Raw genomic sequence first — 15,526 nt, 5'->3', positions numbered from 1 at the left:
ACATACTTGTAGAGACAAATGGCAGTAGGAAGGGCAGTTTGGGCAGAACACAGACTCAGTGGCCCATATTACAGTTGGCTGTAGTGTCATAAATGCACTGAAACACTCTCGTGATGACTACAACAGTTCAATAATTACAAAGAGGTGAATATCAGCATTTAGGCAAGTACAAAAACAATCAGTGACAGCTATCCATTGTTGAGTCCTACCTGTTGTCTTCTAAGATTGCTTTGTTCACCAAAAGTGCACAAAAATAGCCTGTGGAAACACAACAGAGCCATGTTTTGTGTCCTCATTTACATCTACACAAGGGCTGCGTGGGTATTCACAAGTGGACATTTGGAAAGGGGGGGAAAACGCAAAAAGTCTTGACATAGCAGTTTTGCCGGCATCACGTGACAGGTCGTCGGCTGTATAGTCTGTTGAACTTGTGTCATAGCTTTTGTTGAGAGATTAACAGAGAACACACAATGTGGAGCTAGGCCCTGCCTGCCAGAGATAGTCTCAGTCCTGGTAGAGAACCCAGAGAGACCCACTGTTTCCAAACTAACTCGAGTTCCACTTCAGCTACCGCAGGGATGCTGCTCCTTCATCCAACCAACTGATCTAAATCTCCTTGGGATTGGCTCCTCAGCTGCCACTATCGCAGAGAGAGAGAGAGAGAGAGTGAGAGATAGAGAGAGATAGAGGGGGAGAGAGAGAGAGAGAGCGAGAGCACCGGTTCATTAACTCTTCCAGCCCCCCTCCAATGAAACCGCACCTTGTTCCCAAGAGCACCATCCACCAACACAGTAAGTCCACTGTTGTGACTGTCACTATCTTGTGTGGGTTAACTCAGAGATGGTTAGGAATAGCTTGATAGCTGTGTCGGGACGAGAAGTTCACAATGTGGGCACTGGTCTCCCCTCGTGCCTCGAAGGGTGACTGAGCTCGTGGTGTGAGGGCGAGAGGGCGAAGGAAGTAACGGAGTGCTGTGGGACGACATTTCAACCACAGTTGAAAGAGCCTCAGAGAGAAAATACCCCATCACCTCTCACAGTAGTGAAGGGTGAAGTCTTTGGAGAGCTGCTTCTCCCCTAAACCCCACGGCTCCAGCTCGAATTTGTTCCCCATGTCATCCTCGTCATCCTCCGCCTCTTCCTCCTCCTCTTCTTCCTCCTCGTAGTGGCTGGGCTCCTCGATAGAAGTCTCCAGGTGGTAGCAGTAGGGCTGACCCTCTGTGTACTCATAGATGGTTGGTAAACTGCTCTTCAGGCTACAGCGCCGACGCAACGCCACTAGCAGCGGCTGAGGCATGGTGAAAATATCCACATTGTTGCCCAGGTCGATCCAGGCCAGGCTGGAGAACTTCTTGGGGTCTTTGAGCATCTCGGTGAGGTCTTTGAGGACAGCCAGGGTGAGGCGGTTACCGTTAAGAGCCAGAGTGCTGAGTTTGGGCAGCGAGGCGAGAAGAGGCAGCAGAAGCCTCAAGTTCTCGTCCTGGAGTTCAGTGAAGCTGATGTCCACAGCCACCACACTGTCTCTGTTGTTTTGGAGGTAAAAGGCTACTTGGCGGACATCACGAGTGGACAGAGGGATGCCGGACAAGTCAACAGTGTCACTGGACAGCTTTTTCTGTAGGGTTGTCTTGAGACTGTTGGGGAACATGAAGAGAAAGAAAGTGGGACTATTTAGATGACTCTTAGACATGAAAAAGCACAAAACGGTTTAAGTTGAGGGTTAAGTTTAAGCTGAGGGGCTAAGGGGATCTCAGAATGATTCCCCTATCTGTGACTTGGGAACAAGGCCTTGGTTTTATGTTGTGTTTCCTGTGTTGTATAAAGGAGGGGGTGACTGGCCTGGCTTGGAGCGGAAGGCTGACACAGAGACTGCAGCATGGGGATTTACTAGTGTAAACAGAGGAGCCAAAACATCCGAGTGAGCCAGCAGCTTGAGCTTAAAGCTCTGAGGGCCAGAAGCGCAGAGCTCCTTATAGCACAGAGCCAGAACAGTTTACTACTTAAAAGATAAACTATAATGTGTTTTAGAAAAGGATAAAACTTGAATAGAAGATGCTTTGCCTCTGTATTTTTAGGACAGGAAAGAAAAAGGATGCGTTTTTGGAAATGCTACAGATACGTCGATGTTATTATCTCCATCAGTGCAGTTCTGTTTTATATCTTATTTGTTTGGTAGATCGCAAGATGTCTCCAAAACCCGGGGCCAGATCTCAGTGAAATTTGGTGAAAATTAAGCTGAGGAACACACAGCCATGATTTCCTAAAAAAAAAAAAATGCATTTTTAAACATGTTCACTGTCTTCTCACGAATTAGAGCTCTTTGAAATAATTTGTCACATGCACGATCATCGGTAACACTTTATAATAAGGGTACAAAACATATGCTTAAGTAAAGACTGGTAATTCCTCATGCAACCCCTCAAACACATTTACAAAATCCCCAGAATGGGTTATATGTATTTTTTTTTTATCATGGAACATGGTTCCAAATTTTTAACTTGCATCAGAATGCGCATTGAAAGACAAACAGGTAACACCTTCTAACAACGGTACAAAACATATGCTTAAGTAATTGTTAACTAATGCATGACTCATGACGATGTATAACATGATGATGAATTAATGCAGCATGTATCATGAATTCTGTTGCTTGTCATGAATGTAATATCAAGTAACTATGATTTTATGTGATTGGTTAACACTTAGTGGATCATCAATTAAAGACTGTTAAATTACAGTCATACATTCATTTATAGGCTTTGCCACCAAATTAGCTGAATCCAATTACACAGAAAAGTGCATTTCAGACTCATACATCAGCCTAATTTGGTGATATATAAATGAATGTGTGAAGTAACTGTGAATTAATTGATGATCCATTAGAGATCACATAAACTCATACTGACTTGATCATCTGTTAATGTCAGCTACAGGAATTCATGATGGACCCTTGCAGTAAATCATGATGAATCAAGCATTAGCTAAGCGTTGCTTCAGAACATCTTCTGTACCCTCTGTACCTTTTTTTTGTGTTTGCGACCATATATCGATTTATAAAATGAATGTCAGTCATTGAAGGAAGCTTTATTTAACATTTGAGGGAGGAGAACTCAGGATATCTGTGTTTTTTGGTGCACAGATTCACAGCACAAGCGTTTGAAAACCCTCAAGCCCTTTATAATATACATAATATGTAAATCAGTCAGGATTTGAGGCTGAATCTGAACATAAATGATAATTTTCTGTAGCATTAGCTCTTGACTTACGCTGCAGGTGAAACTATTTGTATATTATTTACACACCCCCTTGCCCTTTTGTTTCCAGTCAGTCCCATTTACTGGTGCCCATTTTCCCCCTTGCGAGGATGCGGTGTGTTTAACTTGAGCTGTTACTGAAGTGGCCTGTAACGCTGATTCGGTGTCAGAGTGAATTATAACATCCTCCGGCGCCCAGTGACTTACTGTGACATTCACTGCAGTACCTGTCACTTGTGATGCTTTAAAGTGTTTTTTTGGTCACGTTGAAGATGGATGTGCCCTCAGAAGCATTTACTGGCTTCATTTTAAAAGCGGGTGATGAGCAGAGACCTTTGTATTAATTGCATAGACACAGAAAGAGAAGTATGAAACCTGCTAATGAATCCAGGCTAAAGTGGAGTTTAATCAGAGTTTGAGCACAAAATCTGTCAGATAAAGACATTTGTCAAGGCCGCTGTATCTTTAACAAAAGTCTTCTGAGCCACATTCATCCCCCTCTCTATTGCCTCTATTGTCTGGCAGCCTTTTATATGACAGAAACCTCATCTTCACCAGAGACACAAAAGTCCTAATGGCCACGGCATGGCTCCCCTGCAGGTGTGAATGGGTTTTGACCACACAACTGCTTCCTTTTCAGGCACAGTCCTCCTTTCGAGCTCAGGAAGCACGAAAAATGGATGTTTGAGGTGTCCTCTCAGGAAATCTCTTTCATCCTTCCTCCAAATTAATCTGATACCAGAAAACAAGAGCGATAACTCCGAGAGGACGGCTTTACATCCACGAGAACACTGACAACAGGGGTCAGCTTAAAAGACAAAACCAGTTTATGGGTAAGCGATTAAAAAAGATTAAAAAAGAAATGGTGCAGAGACGCGGTGTTCTCGACTATTAATCAAATCACATTCGATACATGTCGCTAAGTAGATGTTCAAAGCAGCAAGCAGAGAGAAAATAATCCCTTCCTCCACAAACATTCAATCGAAGCAAGTAATAACACAAATGGCATCAACATTTTAGTAATAGTGCTTACCAAACCACACTCACAATTACATAATCTAATAAATATCCATTACATAATGAAGCAATCAATTAAATTTACATCGCACAATGAAGTCGTCTACTAAGTATTCCCACTTAAATACTGAGGAAGCAGTGTGCATCTCTTGTCTTCATGTGTAGCTCACCAGGCTCTGTGTGTCAGTGATTTAATATAATGAGGCAGCATTTGAATTCAGTCGGCGTAAATCAGATCACGCTCATCATTCATAAATATTCACACCTGGAGGGTTAGCTGATGCTAATTGAGATGAGGTGAAATGCTATTTAAACAGATGAAAACACTTTTTGAAACAGTTAATATGCACGTGTTCACAAGTGGGTGGACGATAAGAGTAGACATAAAAATCCCATTTTATTTCAACTTTAAAGAAGTATTTTCCAGGAGTTCATTTCCTCCTTAGTTCCCTTCTGGGGTATGATTGCATTGCTCACGACTTTTGTTTTTTTCCAGAGTTATTTATGTTCAAGCTTTGCTTTATTATTCATTTCAGTCCTATGATGGCTGAAGCCAATCTGCTCTCTGACATTTCACTTATATTTCAGTTCATTTTCTGCTGTATTATGCATGGAAGACTGTACAGAGTGAGAGTGTGAGAGTGCAAATTGTGGATGGGAATCACACTCACACCACTGCATTGTCCTTCATGGTATATGGAATCCAACCTCACAGTTCACAGCCCATATCAATAAAGACAGTTCCTGAACGAAAATGTCACCTCCATATCTTTTTGTGTGGTGGATGTTTCAGTTAAAACCTTGACCTGGAGGACTGGTCTGACCACTTTGTATTTTCCTGGCATAGGACTTGAAGCTGAAACGATGAGTAAAAATGACTGATGTGTCCCCTGAGGAAACTTTAACGTGCACGCTGTGAGGCAGTGCACAATATAATGTATATAAGTGAATTAGAACAGGTAAAAAACACTAAAAGATTTATTATGCAGTCAGTGAAGATGAGTAATGTGGAAACTAAAAACGACAGCGCCCGCTAAATGGTTATTTTGTGTTTCTTGTTTCTGAGCATTCAGGTGACAATGGGAAAGGAAAATTATGAGGTCAAATAAGGCTGATAGGACAGGAAGACAGTGGTGTGAAAACTGAAGAGAAAAAATGTCACAAAAGTGCTTTTTTACACTTACGTGAAATTAGCCTTAAGGTGGGAGCGCCTCAGCAGCATTTCTGGGTCACTGCCTCCACCAAACCTATTGTGGAGCCCTTTCATTAAATATAATCAAAAAAAAAAAAAAAAAGGGAAAAAAACCTTTTCTAGAAAAACCAAATAAACTAGTTAGGTAGATTAAAAGGATTAGTGAGCTTCAGACATTAATTCAGTGTGGCATTTCAGTCAGAAATGTGTGTGTACAGTATTTAGAGCGACTGGTGTGCAGTGCTAATGCTGGATAATGAAGGGGTGAACAAGCCGGTGGCATTAAAAAGGACTGAGCTGTTTCTGTTTCCTCTGAGTACAGAGAAACCTCACAGAGGTGAGATTATTGCATTTTTGCACAGATGAGGGCAGTTTGCCTGCAGCTGAACAAAGATGGAAGTCAAAGGGAGGTAAAATCCACCCTAAAGTGATATTCATGACATGCTTTTCTTGTTAATGTGGACAGTTAAATCCTTACTTGATAAAGGGACTGTTCACAGTTTTGGAAAATACACTTGATCAGTTCTTTTGAACTTTTTTTGTAGAGAGTTGGATGAGGGGGTTGATGCCACTCTCATATCTGTAGGCAAACTATGAAGCTACAGTGACGAGGAAGTTATCTTAGCCTAAATAATGGAAAAGTAGAAAATCTAGCCACCAGCACCTCTAAGTTCACTTATGCACATGTTACATCTTGTTTTTCAATCTGCATAAAACCCAGGGTGTAAAAATACACAGAATGCACAAAACTCCATGTAAAAACTGTTCATTTTCTGTGCATAGCCTGGCCAGTTTTTTCCTCCTGTTTCCAGTCTTTATACTAAGCTATGCTAACCATCCCCTGGCTGTAGCTTCATATTTCGTGTACAGAAATAAGAGTAGTATCAATCTTCTGATCTAACTTTAGACAAGACAGCAAATAAGTGTATTTCCCAAAACAATTACACAAGCAAACAATACAGTTAGACACTAGAATGGGAGCTGAGCTGCTTTCTATAATCACAATAAACGGAAAACTAACTGTGCACCCAGGGCATTATCGCATACTTGCTTTTATAAAAGTGTTAAACCAGACAATGTATCTCCAGAAATTGAGTTTGTCTTTTGTTTCCTATTCACACTCGACTCTTTCTAGCTTTGACAGATATTTGTTCATGAACACAACGGCAGGCGAAGCTGTCAGAGCTCACAGCATCAGCTGTATTAATATTCTGGTTTAGGGTGGATTTTTGTTTTAATGATTCATGTTGCTCCTGCTGTCTCCGCCAGTGTCAGACCGTCTCTCTCTCTCTCTGCAGGTTTATGAAGCCAACAACATGACTAAGTAAAAAAAAAAAAAAAAAAAAAAGAAAGAAAACAGAAAAAAGGGGGAAAAAAACCCCTTCAGCTAGGAATTTAGCACTCGTATGTATCTGCACATTTTCAGAGATGCTGTCAGTGTCAGTTAAATCCCGTATCTTTCCTCTTCCGGGCTGAATTAAACGGCCACGAGCACAACAAAGCCCTGCTAGTGCAGCTCAACAGTGAAGGGTCTGATCCTGCCACATCCCTGTGAATATGTCTTCGCTCTGCCTCAGATTCTGCTTGTTGATACCTCTGACTGACTCACAATGCCTCATCTCGCTGTGTTCGCATTGTCTCTTTCTCAATCCCAAGATTATTTTCATCTCTAGAAAATGAAAGCATTATGTGCAGTGTCTAGCCAGCTGTAGAATAAGCAATTACATGAGAAAGAATTATGATAGCCTGTTTCTGTTCATGAATAGGATTACCAAGCAACAACTAGGTGCACAAAAAAACCCTGTTTGTACACAATATAATTCTCTAGTCATCATTTGCACATCAAAAGCAATTCAGTCTTTCATCAAGACGAGTACAATTACATTTTAACATTACCCTCCCAGCTTTTCTTAAGCAAACAGATGGACAAATTTGCTGCTGCGCCACTTTTGAAGAGAGAAAGGCCAGTGGCAACGCACATCCGCTGCACAGACCTGACCACTTAAAACGAGAGATGATTGACAGCTGTGGTTACCATGTCGTTCCCGTCAGGTCAGCCAGTGGGCAGCTCTGTCCTAGTTCAATGTCAGCTACAAAGATGGAAATCTCTCCAGCACAACATGGAGCAGAGCCCTGTTCTCTGTTGTGCGGAGCTGCAGATTTATTACAGACTGGATGTCTGGACAGAAGGGCTTACCAGGCCTGGGATTTCCGTCTGGACATGCTCTGCCTCAGCCACTTTGAGTGCGGGGTCAGGTGGTAGATCAGCTGTCTGCAAATCTTATCAGAAGACTTTATGGTGTCTGCATCCTGTAGAAAAGAGCAGAAAGAGTGTTTATAACGGCTTGAAGAACAAAGAGACTAACAGCAGTGAAGCAGCAGCTTTCAAAATGAGATTTTCTGCTTGTGTGTGCAGGAGAAAACATCTTAACATTTCATTATTTCACACCATCTAGGCTTTAAATCCTGCAAAGTTGCCTCCATTTTCTAAAACCTATCAACCTATAACAGTAACATATTTCACATGAACAGAAGGAAAAATTTGTTATAATTTGAGATACCTTGAGCTATTCGTGAACAAAACACAATTTAGCCGCCTTGCTGAAGCAAGAAAATCTAATCAAATGCAGTGTGCATCAAGGAGGAAAACACAGGAAGTGCACAGGAGAGGGGAGATTCAACACAGCCACTGATAAACACTGGCAATTTTACTTCATTAAGCATGTTGTGGCTGCTGGTGGCAATTGCCTACATCAAAATAATTAAATATTCAGCACTGAAGGTTGAGACATACTGACTTGTGAATTTATCTCTGTGCACAAAACAACCTTATTTTATTTAACGTGCCAGTTCAGTCAATTCTTTGAGGGTTATCACTTGTAATTTTGCAGATGTCTACAGTTTTATGAGTTTTGAGGTATGAGATTTCAAGATAAAGAACAAATCAACATACTGCTTTAAACACACAGGGGTCATGATTCATTCTGAACAGCCATTCCTATTTCTAGCTCCTCAAAAGTAACACGTGTCTGCAGAATTTCTTTCAACCACCCGTCGGCAGAGATGTGAGTCGATAACATCCTCAGATTGGATTTTCATTGATCTTTCTAACTTCACAAAAAGAAACCATCAGGGGAGTATTTTTAGGAGAATGCTTTCTTTCGTAGAATACCAACATCTGATTTTTTTTTTTTTTTTTTTTTTTTTTGTGGATACTCTGTGAGTGTCATGGGGAGAAGAACACAGTAAAAGCTGACCTTCTTGGGACACTGCATCTCCCGAGCCAGGCTGAGCAGCAGCTCGTGCGAGATCGGGTCCACTAGGTTGAGGAAGGCAGCGTTTTTGTACAAGATGTCGTTGAGCGAGGTGCCTTCCAAACCCAGATCCTACCAAAAGATGCAGCAAGATGAAATTGTAAAACCACCCTGCAATAATTCCAATCAAACTGTGTATCTTTGGTCCTGGAAAAAAAAAATGCATTAGTGATGGAAATGGGACGTCTGCTGTGTCAAGGGCATTGTGATTTGAAATGCAAAGATAAAAGAAATGTTTTGTGTTAAATATTCATCAAAGGAGACAGGAGCTTTTTTCATCTACACTAGGAGAGTTAAGTCTAGAGGGAGTCACGGGGAATGCTGTGTTTTGGCATATATAATCACACTTCCACGGGACAGAGCCACAGTGCATATCCCATCATGCCACTGCACATATTCTTTGCACAAACAAGACCACTCCTGACTCTAAGAGTCTCCCACTTTAAGAACTATGCATGCTCTTCGATCCTTGCTCTTCGATGTATCTTTCTAAGCTCATTTAAGATATTCTTCTCAGTTTATCATTCTATTCACTTCATAAAAATACAACAGCGGCGCTTCAAAATGATTTTGAGTGAATGTGATTTAAAAATTTGTGCAAGACATAAATATATTTCCAAAGGACACAAAGCTGACAGCTGTCGTGGAAGCTTACTCAGAAATATGACAAATCCAAAAGTATCTGCAGAAAAAACAAATCAGAGCACGTAAAAAGAGCAGATTTCAGATGACCTTTTGAGTGTGACGAGACAAGCAACAGTCAGCGGTGAAGCTGTGTGTACTGAACTGTACAATAGGCCTTCATCAACATGTCCATCCTCAAGGTCCTAAAGAGGCACACCACAATGACAAGCACTTGTGCAGCCCATGCAACTTTAATGAGAGAGGCAAGCCTTTGAGACATACAGTACGCACACACCTGTGCGCACACATTTCTTTCCTCTCTCGAACACAATCGGCATTGATTATAAAAGACAGTTTGAGTGGGAGGTTGGCAGCTCCGCATTACTGGCTCCCCTTTTAACAAGGGCAACGGTAAACACAGACTGAACCCAAGGCGGGAGAGAAGCTGCTTCTGCCCTTCTGAGAAACAAGGTATAAAAATATCTCCCCATCTGAGTTTAGACACGATCAATTGTCATGTGCAAGCGCGGCATGAAGCCACGAATCTTTCCCATATCTGCGGCAAGGCTCAGATCTTTCTCATATCTGGAGCAGAGCTCACTGTTACACACCAATTAACTCTGCCACAAACTCCTTTTAAATTCAGAGAACAGAATGTCTCAGACATCTACCTGCTCGCAGAGCTGAGAGTAAAGATAAAGTAAGGCTTATTTAATAAAAATGGAGCTCATTTAGTGGAAGCGAGCCCATGTCCCCTGTGATGTGGCTGTCATGGAGCCTAGGCTAGCCAGTTTATCTCATCGGCTTGATTAAGGATGTTTCTCTCTCTCTCTCTCTCTCTCTCTCCCGCATCAAGGCTTCAGAGTAATTAATGCTGGATTGGTCGACAGCTAAAAGACAGAGGGCCTGAGGGCAAGCAAACAAATGAGATCACCAAGGCTGCTGTCACACCTTTAATGCACCTACATATTCTTTTACACATGTTTTAATGCAACTTATCAGACAGCAGATAAGAAAAGGCCTCGAAAACAAACCTTTGATAAAGATCAAACATCATTTACTCAGTATAGAGGAGCTGGATATATTCACAACTACAAAACCTACTCAGAACTATTGTCATGGTCAAGTGAAAACTGTATCAGATCCAGTTGGTTTTTAAAGATTTTCTTCAGCCACAGAGGCTAAAAAAAATAATCTCAACTCAGAGAAAAAAAAAAAAGACAAGTAATCTTCCATGAAAATCAAGTGCAGCAACATCAGCCTGCACAACAAAGTATGAAAAAGCTGCTATTAAAGCAATTGCAGCAGTTCAGATTTTCATTTCTGTGACCTTCTTCCTGTGCGTAAGAGTTAATGAAAATCTTTTGGAGAGGAATAATATTTTGTATGGTGGAACACAAGACTCACATGGCTCACAGAGTTTCTACCGGAGCACAGACCATTACAGAGAGAGAGAGAGAGAGGGAGAGAGGTATTAGGACTAGAGGGATGGAGGGGGCAGGTCACTGTAATGGGGGCATTAGAACAGCCTAAGGAGAGGTGAGACTCTGGCCACTGTTGAGGAAACAAGGACAGATGTAGTGGGGAAGGTGGCATGTGTGTTTGTTTGTGGCGAAACCTTGATCCCATCAAGAGACAATGAAATTTGGGACGAAGCAGTGACACACAGCAGGCAGTTTGACCATTTCCTTATTTAGAACGCAGGCCATCCTTTCAAATCAAATGTCAACGCGGAGCCCGTCTGCCCACAGTGAGAGTGAACACTGTTGAGTCACATGCTGTGTCTGCCACTGAAACAATGTGTCACAGGTACACTGCTCTGTGAGTGGCCTACTTCCTACAAAAACAAAGGCTTCTGGAGGAAGTGGCCGGAGCAGTGAGGCCATGCAGTGCAGAGTCACCTCAAGGGGGGAGGGGGAGTGGTTTGGGGGTCAGAGGTCAGAGGCAAGGTTCAGGCACATGCGGACATGCATAACACATTAAACTGCATTCACACACACGAGCAGCTCCTGTCTGTTCTCCATCTGTTGCTCGGGGATATGTTGAGGATTTCTGGCGGCATCAGCATCAGAGCAGGCTTTAAGCAGTAGTGCACAGAGTGTATGTAAGCAGGTCTGACTCAACCGTGCTCGGGGCCGAGCTGTGTGCAGTCTGTCCTTACCTTCCTCAGTAATTTGAGCACGTCGGTTGCCTGCTCTATCCTGCGGTCACGGAGCAGCTTCTGTATCTCTTTGATCCACGCCACTCGCCTCATGTACGGGCTGTGGTTGGTTCTCCGCAGCATCCCAGGCAGTTTGTCTGATTTCAGCATCAGTGCAAACAGAAAGTCCCCGCCACCCCGACTGCCCCTGTCGCTCTCTCCAGTGCTATCTAGAAGCTTGCGTCGCTTTTTTGAGAAATTCTCATTATCCAGGCTGCTCTGTCTGCTCAGCCTGGAACCCATGGTATTATTATTATTATTATTATTAATATTAATATTATTATTTTTCTAGATGCAGGCGGCGTTTGTGTTGCAGCTCTGACAGTATTACCAAAGAGAAAAAGCCATGATCAGCCCCAGTTTCTCTGCCAGCAGATGGTCCTCAGTGGATGGGGAGAAAACAGCGCCGTGCTGTCTGGCGCTGCGTTGCTGCCTGGCTGTCAGCAGACTGATCCGGTGCGGAACCACAACAGTATCCGACAACAGTCTAATTTATCACCATTCTGTCATGCACCAGTCGCACATAGCTATTCTGACTTTTTCACCCACCGCGGGATACGTGCGCCTGGCTCGGATGATGAGGATGAGGATGCTCCGGCTGCTTCATCCTCCGACCGTCTCTGCTTTACGCTGCTGTTTAGGTTTGTGCAACGTGGAGCGTCCGACCAATCCCAGCATCTGGTGCCCGCTGCGCGTCTCTCCTCCCAGGCTTAACCCCCCCTCCTCTTCCCGTGTAGCTATAGGGAGAATAAAAAGAATCCAAGGATGTCACTGTTGTTTTTGATATCTTACGCCACCAATGCACAATGGGACAAATCATGTAGGACTCTTCTAAATAACTAGAAAAAAAAACCCAAACCCCAAAAACCCTCAAATTTCTAGTTTTGAGTCTTGAGGGGTATGTTTCCGGGGGAGGTTTCAGATTTGTCCTTCAGGAGAAGAACTCAAAGTTTGTCTTTTTTATTCTCTCCAGTTACGCGCTTTGTCATTGGCCCTATGGATAAATATGAATTTCTCTTTTGGCTGTCTTGTTGTCAGACAGCCATCGCACGAGCTGTCAGATCCTGTTTGCATCTGTCACAACTCCACTAAATCATTTTCAGCCCTTGAAGAACATCCATGTCCCAGCGTACCTTTCTGTAATGTGGATCAGTATCGTGCTCAGAGACCTACAGGGGTCACTGAAAGGTGACTCATGGGTGCATTTGTATCTGCATGAGAGACAGCTCTCAGTTATTTCGCAGCCCCGCTGCACTGTAGGAAAACACAAATGTAGCTTTTGCAGACGGCGCTGGATTCACTCTTATTAAGTGGAGGCTTGTGATGTAGGGTGTACCTGTTTGTAGGTCCCGTCCTGAGAGAGGACAGGACCTGGTGGCACCTCAGTGTCAAACAGGGTGGGAACAGATTTCCAGGTTTGTTTTCATAACAGGTCCATCTGTTGAGCAACAACGATCTACACCCCCCCCCCCCCTTCATTTTATGTTATTACTTCCACAACAAAAATACACTGTTCACTAATCCTCTGAGTTATTATAGCAAAAGGGAAACTGTGGTACGTAAACGTAACTGCGTAAACACAGGTTTAAACCTAACTACGCAAACATAAGTTTAGTAACAGGTAGGTCACTTAATATGTAAAAAAAAATAGATACTAGATTAATAAAATTATTTATAAAGTTGTTTTTCGCTTTATCGTGACATCTAAGCATTGGTGTCAGCGTGTCAGTGTCAGCTGACCCTGTGTGGCACCTACTGGCTCTCCTGTGGCACCTAGTGGTCTGACACTGACATGAGTAAACATTTAGATATTTTCAGATTTGTATTTTTTTAACTGTTTTTTTTTCTGACTCTATTCTAGGGACAGCATCCACAACCTCATTCAAACCACAAACGCTGCAATTAGTTGCAATTAATTTGTCTTAACCAGTTTGCAGCTTGCCGGTGCCATTAGGAGGATGCTGGCCATCATTGTGGGCTTCGGGACTCTGAACCTGATCTGACCTTATTTTCAGGCTTATTATCGTTTAGTGGAGCAGGATAGTTGATCTGCTCTCTAATAAGCATTTCCCCTGGCTGCACTCTACTCTCCCTGGACACAGCCTGTTGCACGTTTTTCTCGAGGTTGTAATTATGGCTGATTTATGCTTTTAATTTAATGTGTCATCCCCATGCCACTCATTTGTTTTGTCAGATCTTTGATTCTCCAAGCAATGCCGATGAATGAATTCATTTTTACATCATATGCTGAACACAATTGTCCTCTCTGCTCTTGTAGACGAAGTGAAATTTCTTCAGATATAGGAAACAAACAAACAAAAGGGCAGGGGTATCTTGATGGGTCACAAGATTTGGAAGGGTCTGAGGGGCTGTGAGATGATTAACAACAGATGAGATTTAGTCTGCTCTTCAGGGACAGCACCACTCAGCATGTAAAATAGCTGTATAATAATGTAGTTTTGGAGGGAGATTTCTAAATTTTGAAAAAAAAAAATGACCCCGTTGACATTGGAATCATCTCAGCTCAGGATTACAAACTGGAGCCGTGGGATCTGAAAGATGTGGGCATTTACAAGGCAGAGATGATCTAATGAAAGACTGAAAGTCGAATAATGGGGAATTGTATAATCAAGCTTGACAGAAATGAGGGACTAAAACTGACGATATCTCGGCCGCTTCAGCTCTAACCATTATTAATTAAATGTATCTCTTCCCAGCTTTGGAATATCCCATTAACAGAACAGAAAAACTACTTTCATGCTGCACAGAATTATGCTTAATTTTTCAGACGTTCTTCTAAACTTCACATTATTTTTAAATAATTACTACATAATTTTAACTCTTTGTGCATCTTTCTTCATTTATAGTAAATCCAATGAAGTGACAGGTTAAAAAGTATAAACATAGGGCAGTAAGATACTAAAATGACAACAATGGAAACAAAATCAGCAGTCTAAAGATAGCACACAAATCATGCTGCAGGAAGCAGCAAAACATTGATACAACTGGTGTGTCCCTGTAGCTTAGGAGTTAAGTCTGGTTGGGGACCTTTGTTCAACTGTCAGCTATCAAATAAATATTTTAAAATCCTTATTATAATAAATACTCTGATCATAATTTCTAAGAATGCATACATGCATCTAAATACATGTTTGTCCATCTCTGCTTAGAAAGAAGCAGCTGAATTTCCAACTTATAATTGCAGTACACACACAACTCAGTGTCAGTCTATGGAGCCCCTGTCATTAAAGGGCTGCAGTCACACACATAAAAACACATGACATCACTTCCTTGTCCACTGTGGCCATCGCTCTGCCTTAAGTGTTTCTGTAGGCTGTCTTTTACCTGTCCCTGAGGAACAACAACAGTGTGTGTGATTTGATTTGCTACTGAGTATATAGGCGTAGACACGCCATCCCCTCCATCGTGTGAAAACAATCAGAGGGAAACCTGGAGGGTAGCAGCGTATCCCTCCCAGCAAACTCAAAATGAAACCTATGAGCCTCCAGCTGAGGGATAAAAATATGAACAAGCTCCAGCTGATATTTCATAGAATAACCCCCATCCTGTGACAGTGATGTGAGCACAAAAGCTGAAGGAAGGCTTTTGTGATCTGCAACAAACAGATATGTAATTGTCCTCTTCCGCTATAAATCAGCCCTGTCCATTGAATAAACTCCCATCCTTAGGGCGGCTCTGAACCTGGGAGATCCAGAACAGGATAGTCATGATTAGATTTGGCCACAATCACAGCCACAGCAGTAGCAGCGGTCCACAGGCTCCTCTGACAGTGCTTTATCAGTGTGGCCCTGCAACACACTGGATGAGATGAGGTACCACAGAAGGACAGTTGCTGTTGAGAAGCTCCTGTCACAGACGCTGTCAGCTTGGACCTGTGCTGTTCGGATGGAGGCTCAGGCATCTCA

General features: G+C 42.5%; 1 protein-coding gene across 1 annotated transcript; it reads right to left on the bottom strand.

The window, feature by feature from the left end:
• Positions 1-1,026: 1,026 nt before the first annotated feature.
• On the bottom strand, positions 1,027-11,843 carry lrrc75ba (leucine rich repeat containing 75Ba). The gene is made up of 4 exons (XM_041042045.1): positions 11,562-11,843; positions 8,720-8,848; positions 7,660-7,772; positions 1,027-1,633 (listed from the first exon to the last, which is right to left on the bottom strand). The coding sequence occupies exons 1-4, from the start codon at positions 11,841-11,843 to the stop codon at positions 1,027-1,029; spliced, it is 1,131 nt and encodes a 376-aa protein (XP_040897979.1).
• Between the last annotated feature and the right edge of the window lie 3,683 nt (positions 11,844-15,526).

This window comes from Toxotes jaculatrix, chromosome 7, assembly GCF_017976425.1.
Source record: "Toxotes jaculatrix isolate fToxJac2 chromosome 7, fToxJac2.pri, whole genome shotgun sequence".
Classification (NCBI taxonomy): domain Eukaryota; kingdom Metazoa; phylum Chordata; class Actinopteri; family Toxotidae; genus Toxotes; species Toxotes jaculatrix.
Note: the sequence above shows the minus strand (reverse complement) of the source record. Positions and strands in the feature narration are given on the sequence as shown.

What these genes read in the sequence shown, in the direction of transcription:
- lrrc75ba (XM_041042045.1), bottom strand. Translation starts at nt 11,843, where the DNA reads ATGGGTTCCAGGCTGAGCAGACAGAGCAGCCTGGATAATGAGAATTTC. An exon ending in TGCTCAAATTACTGAGGAAG is followed by an intron (nt 8,849 to 11,561) that starts GTAAGGACAGAC and finishes ATCTTTTGGTAG; the next exon opens with GATCTGGGTTTGGAAGGCAC. An exon ending in AGATGCAGTGTCCCAAGAAG is followed by an intron (nt 7,773 to 8,719) that starts GTCAGCTTTTAC and finishes TCTTTTCTACAG; the next exon opens with GATGCAGACACCATAAAGTC.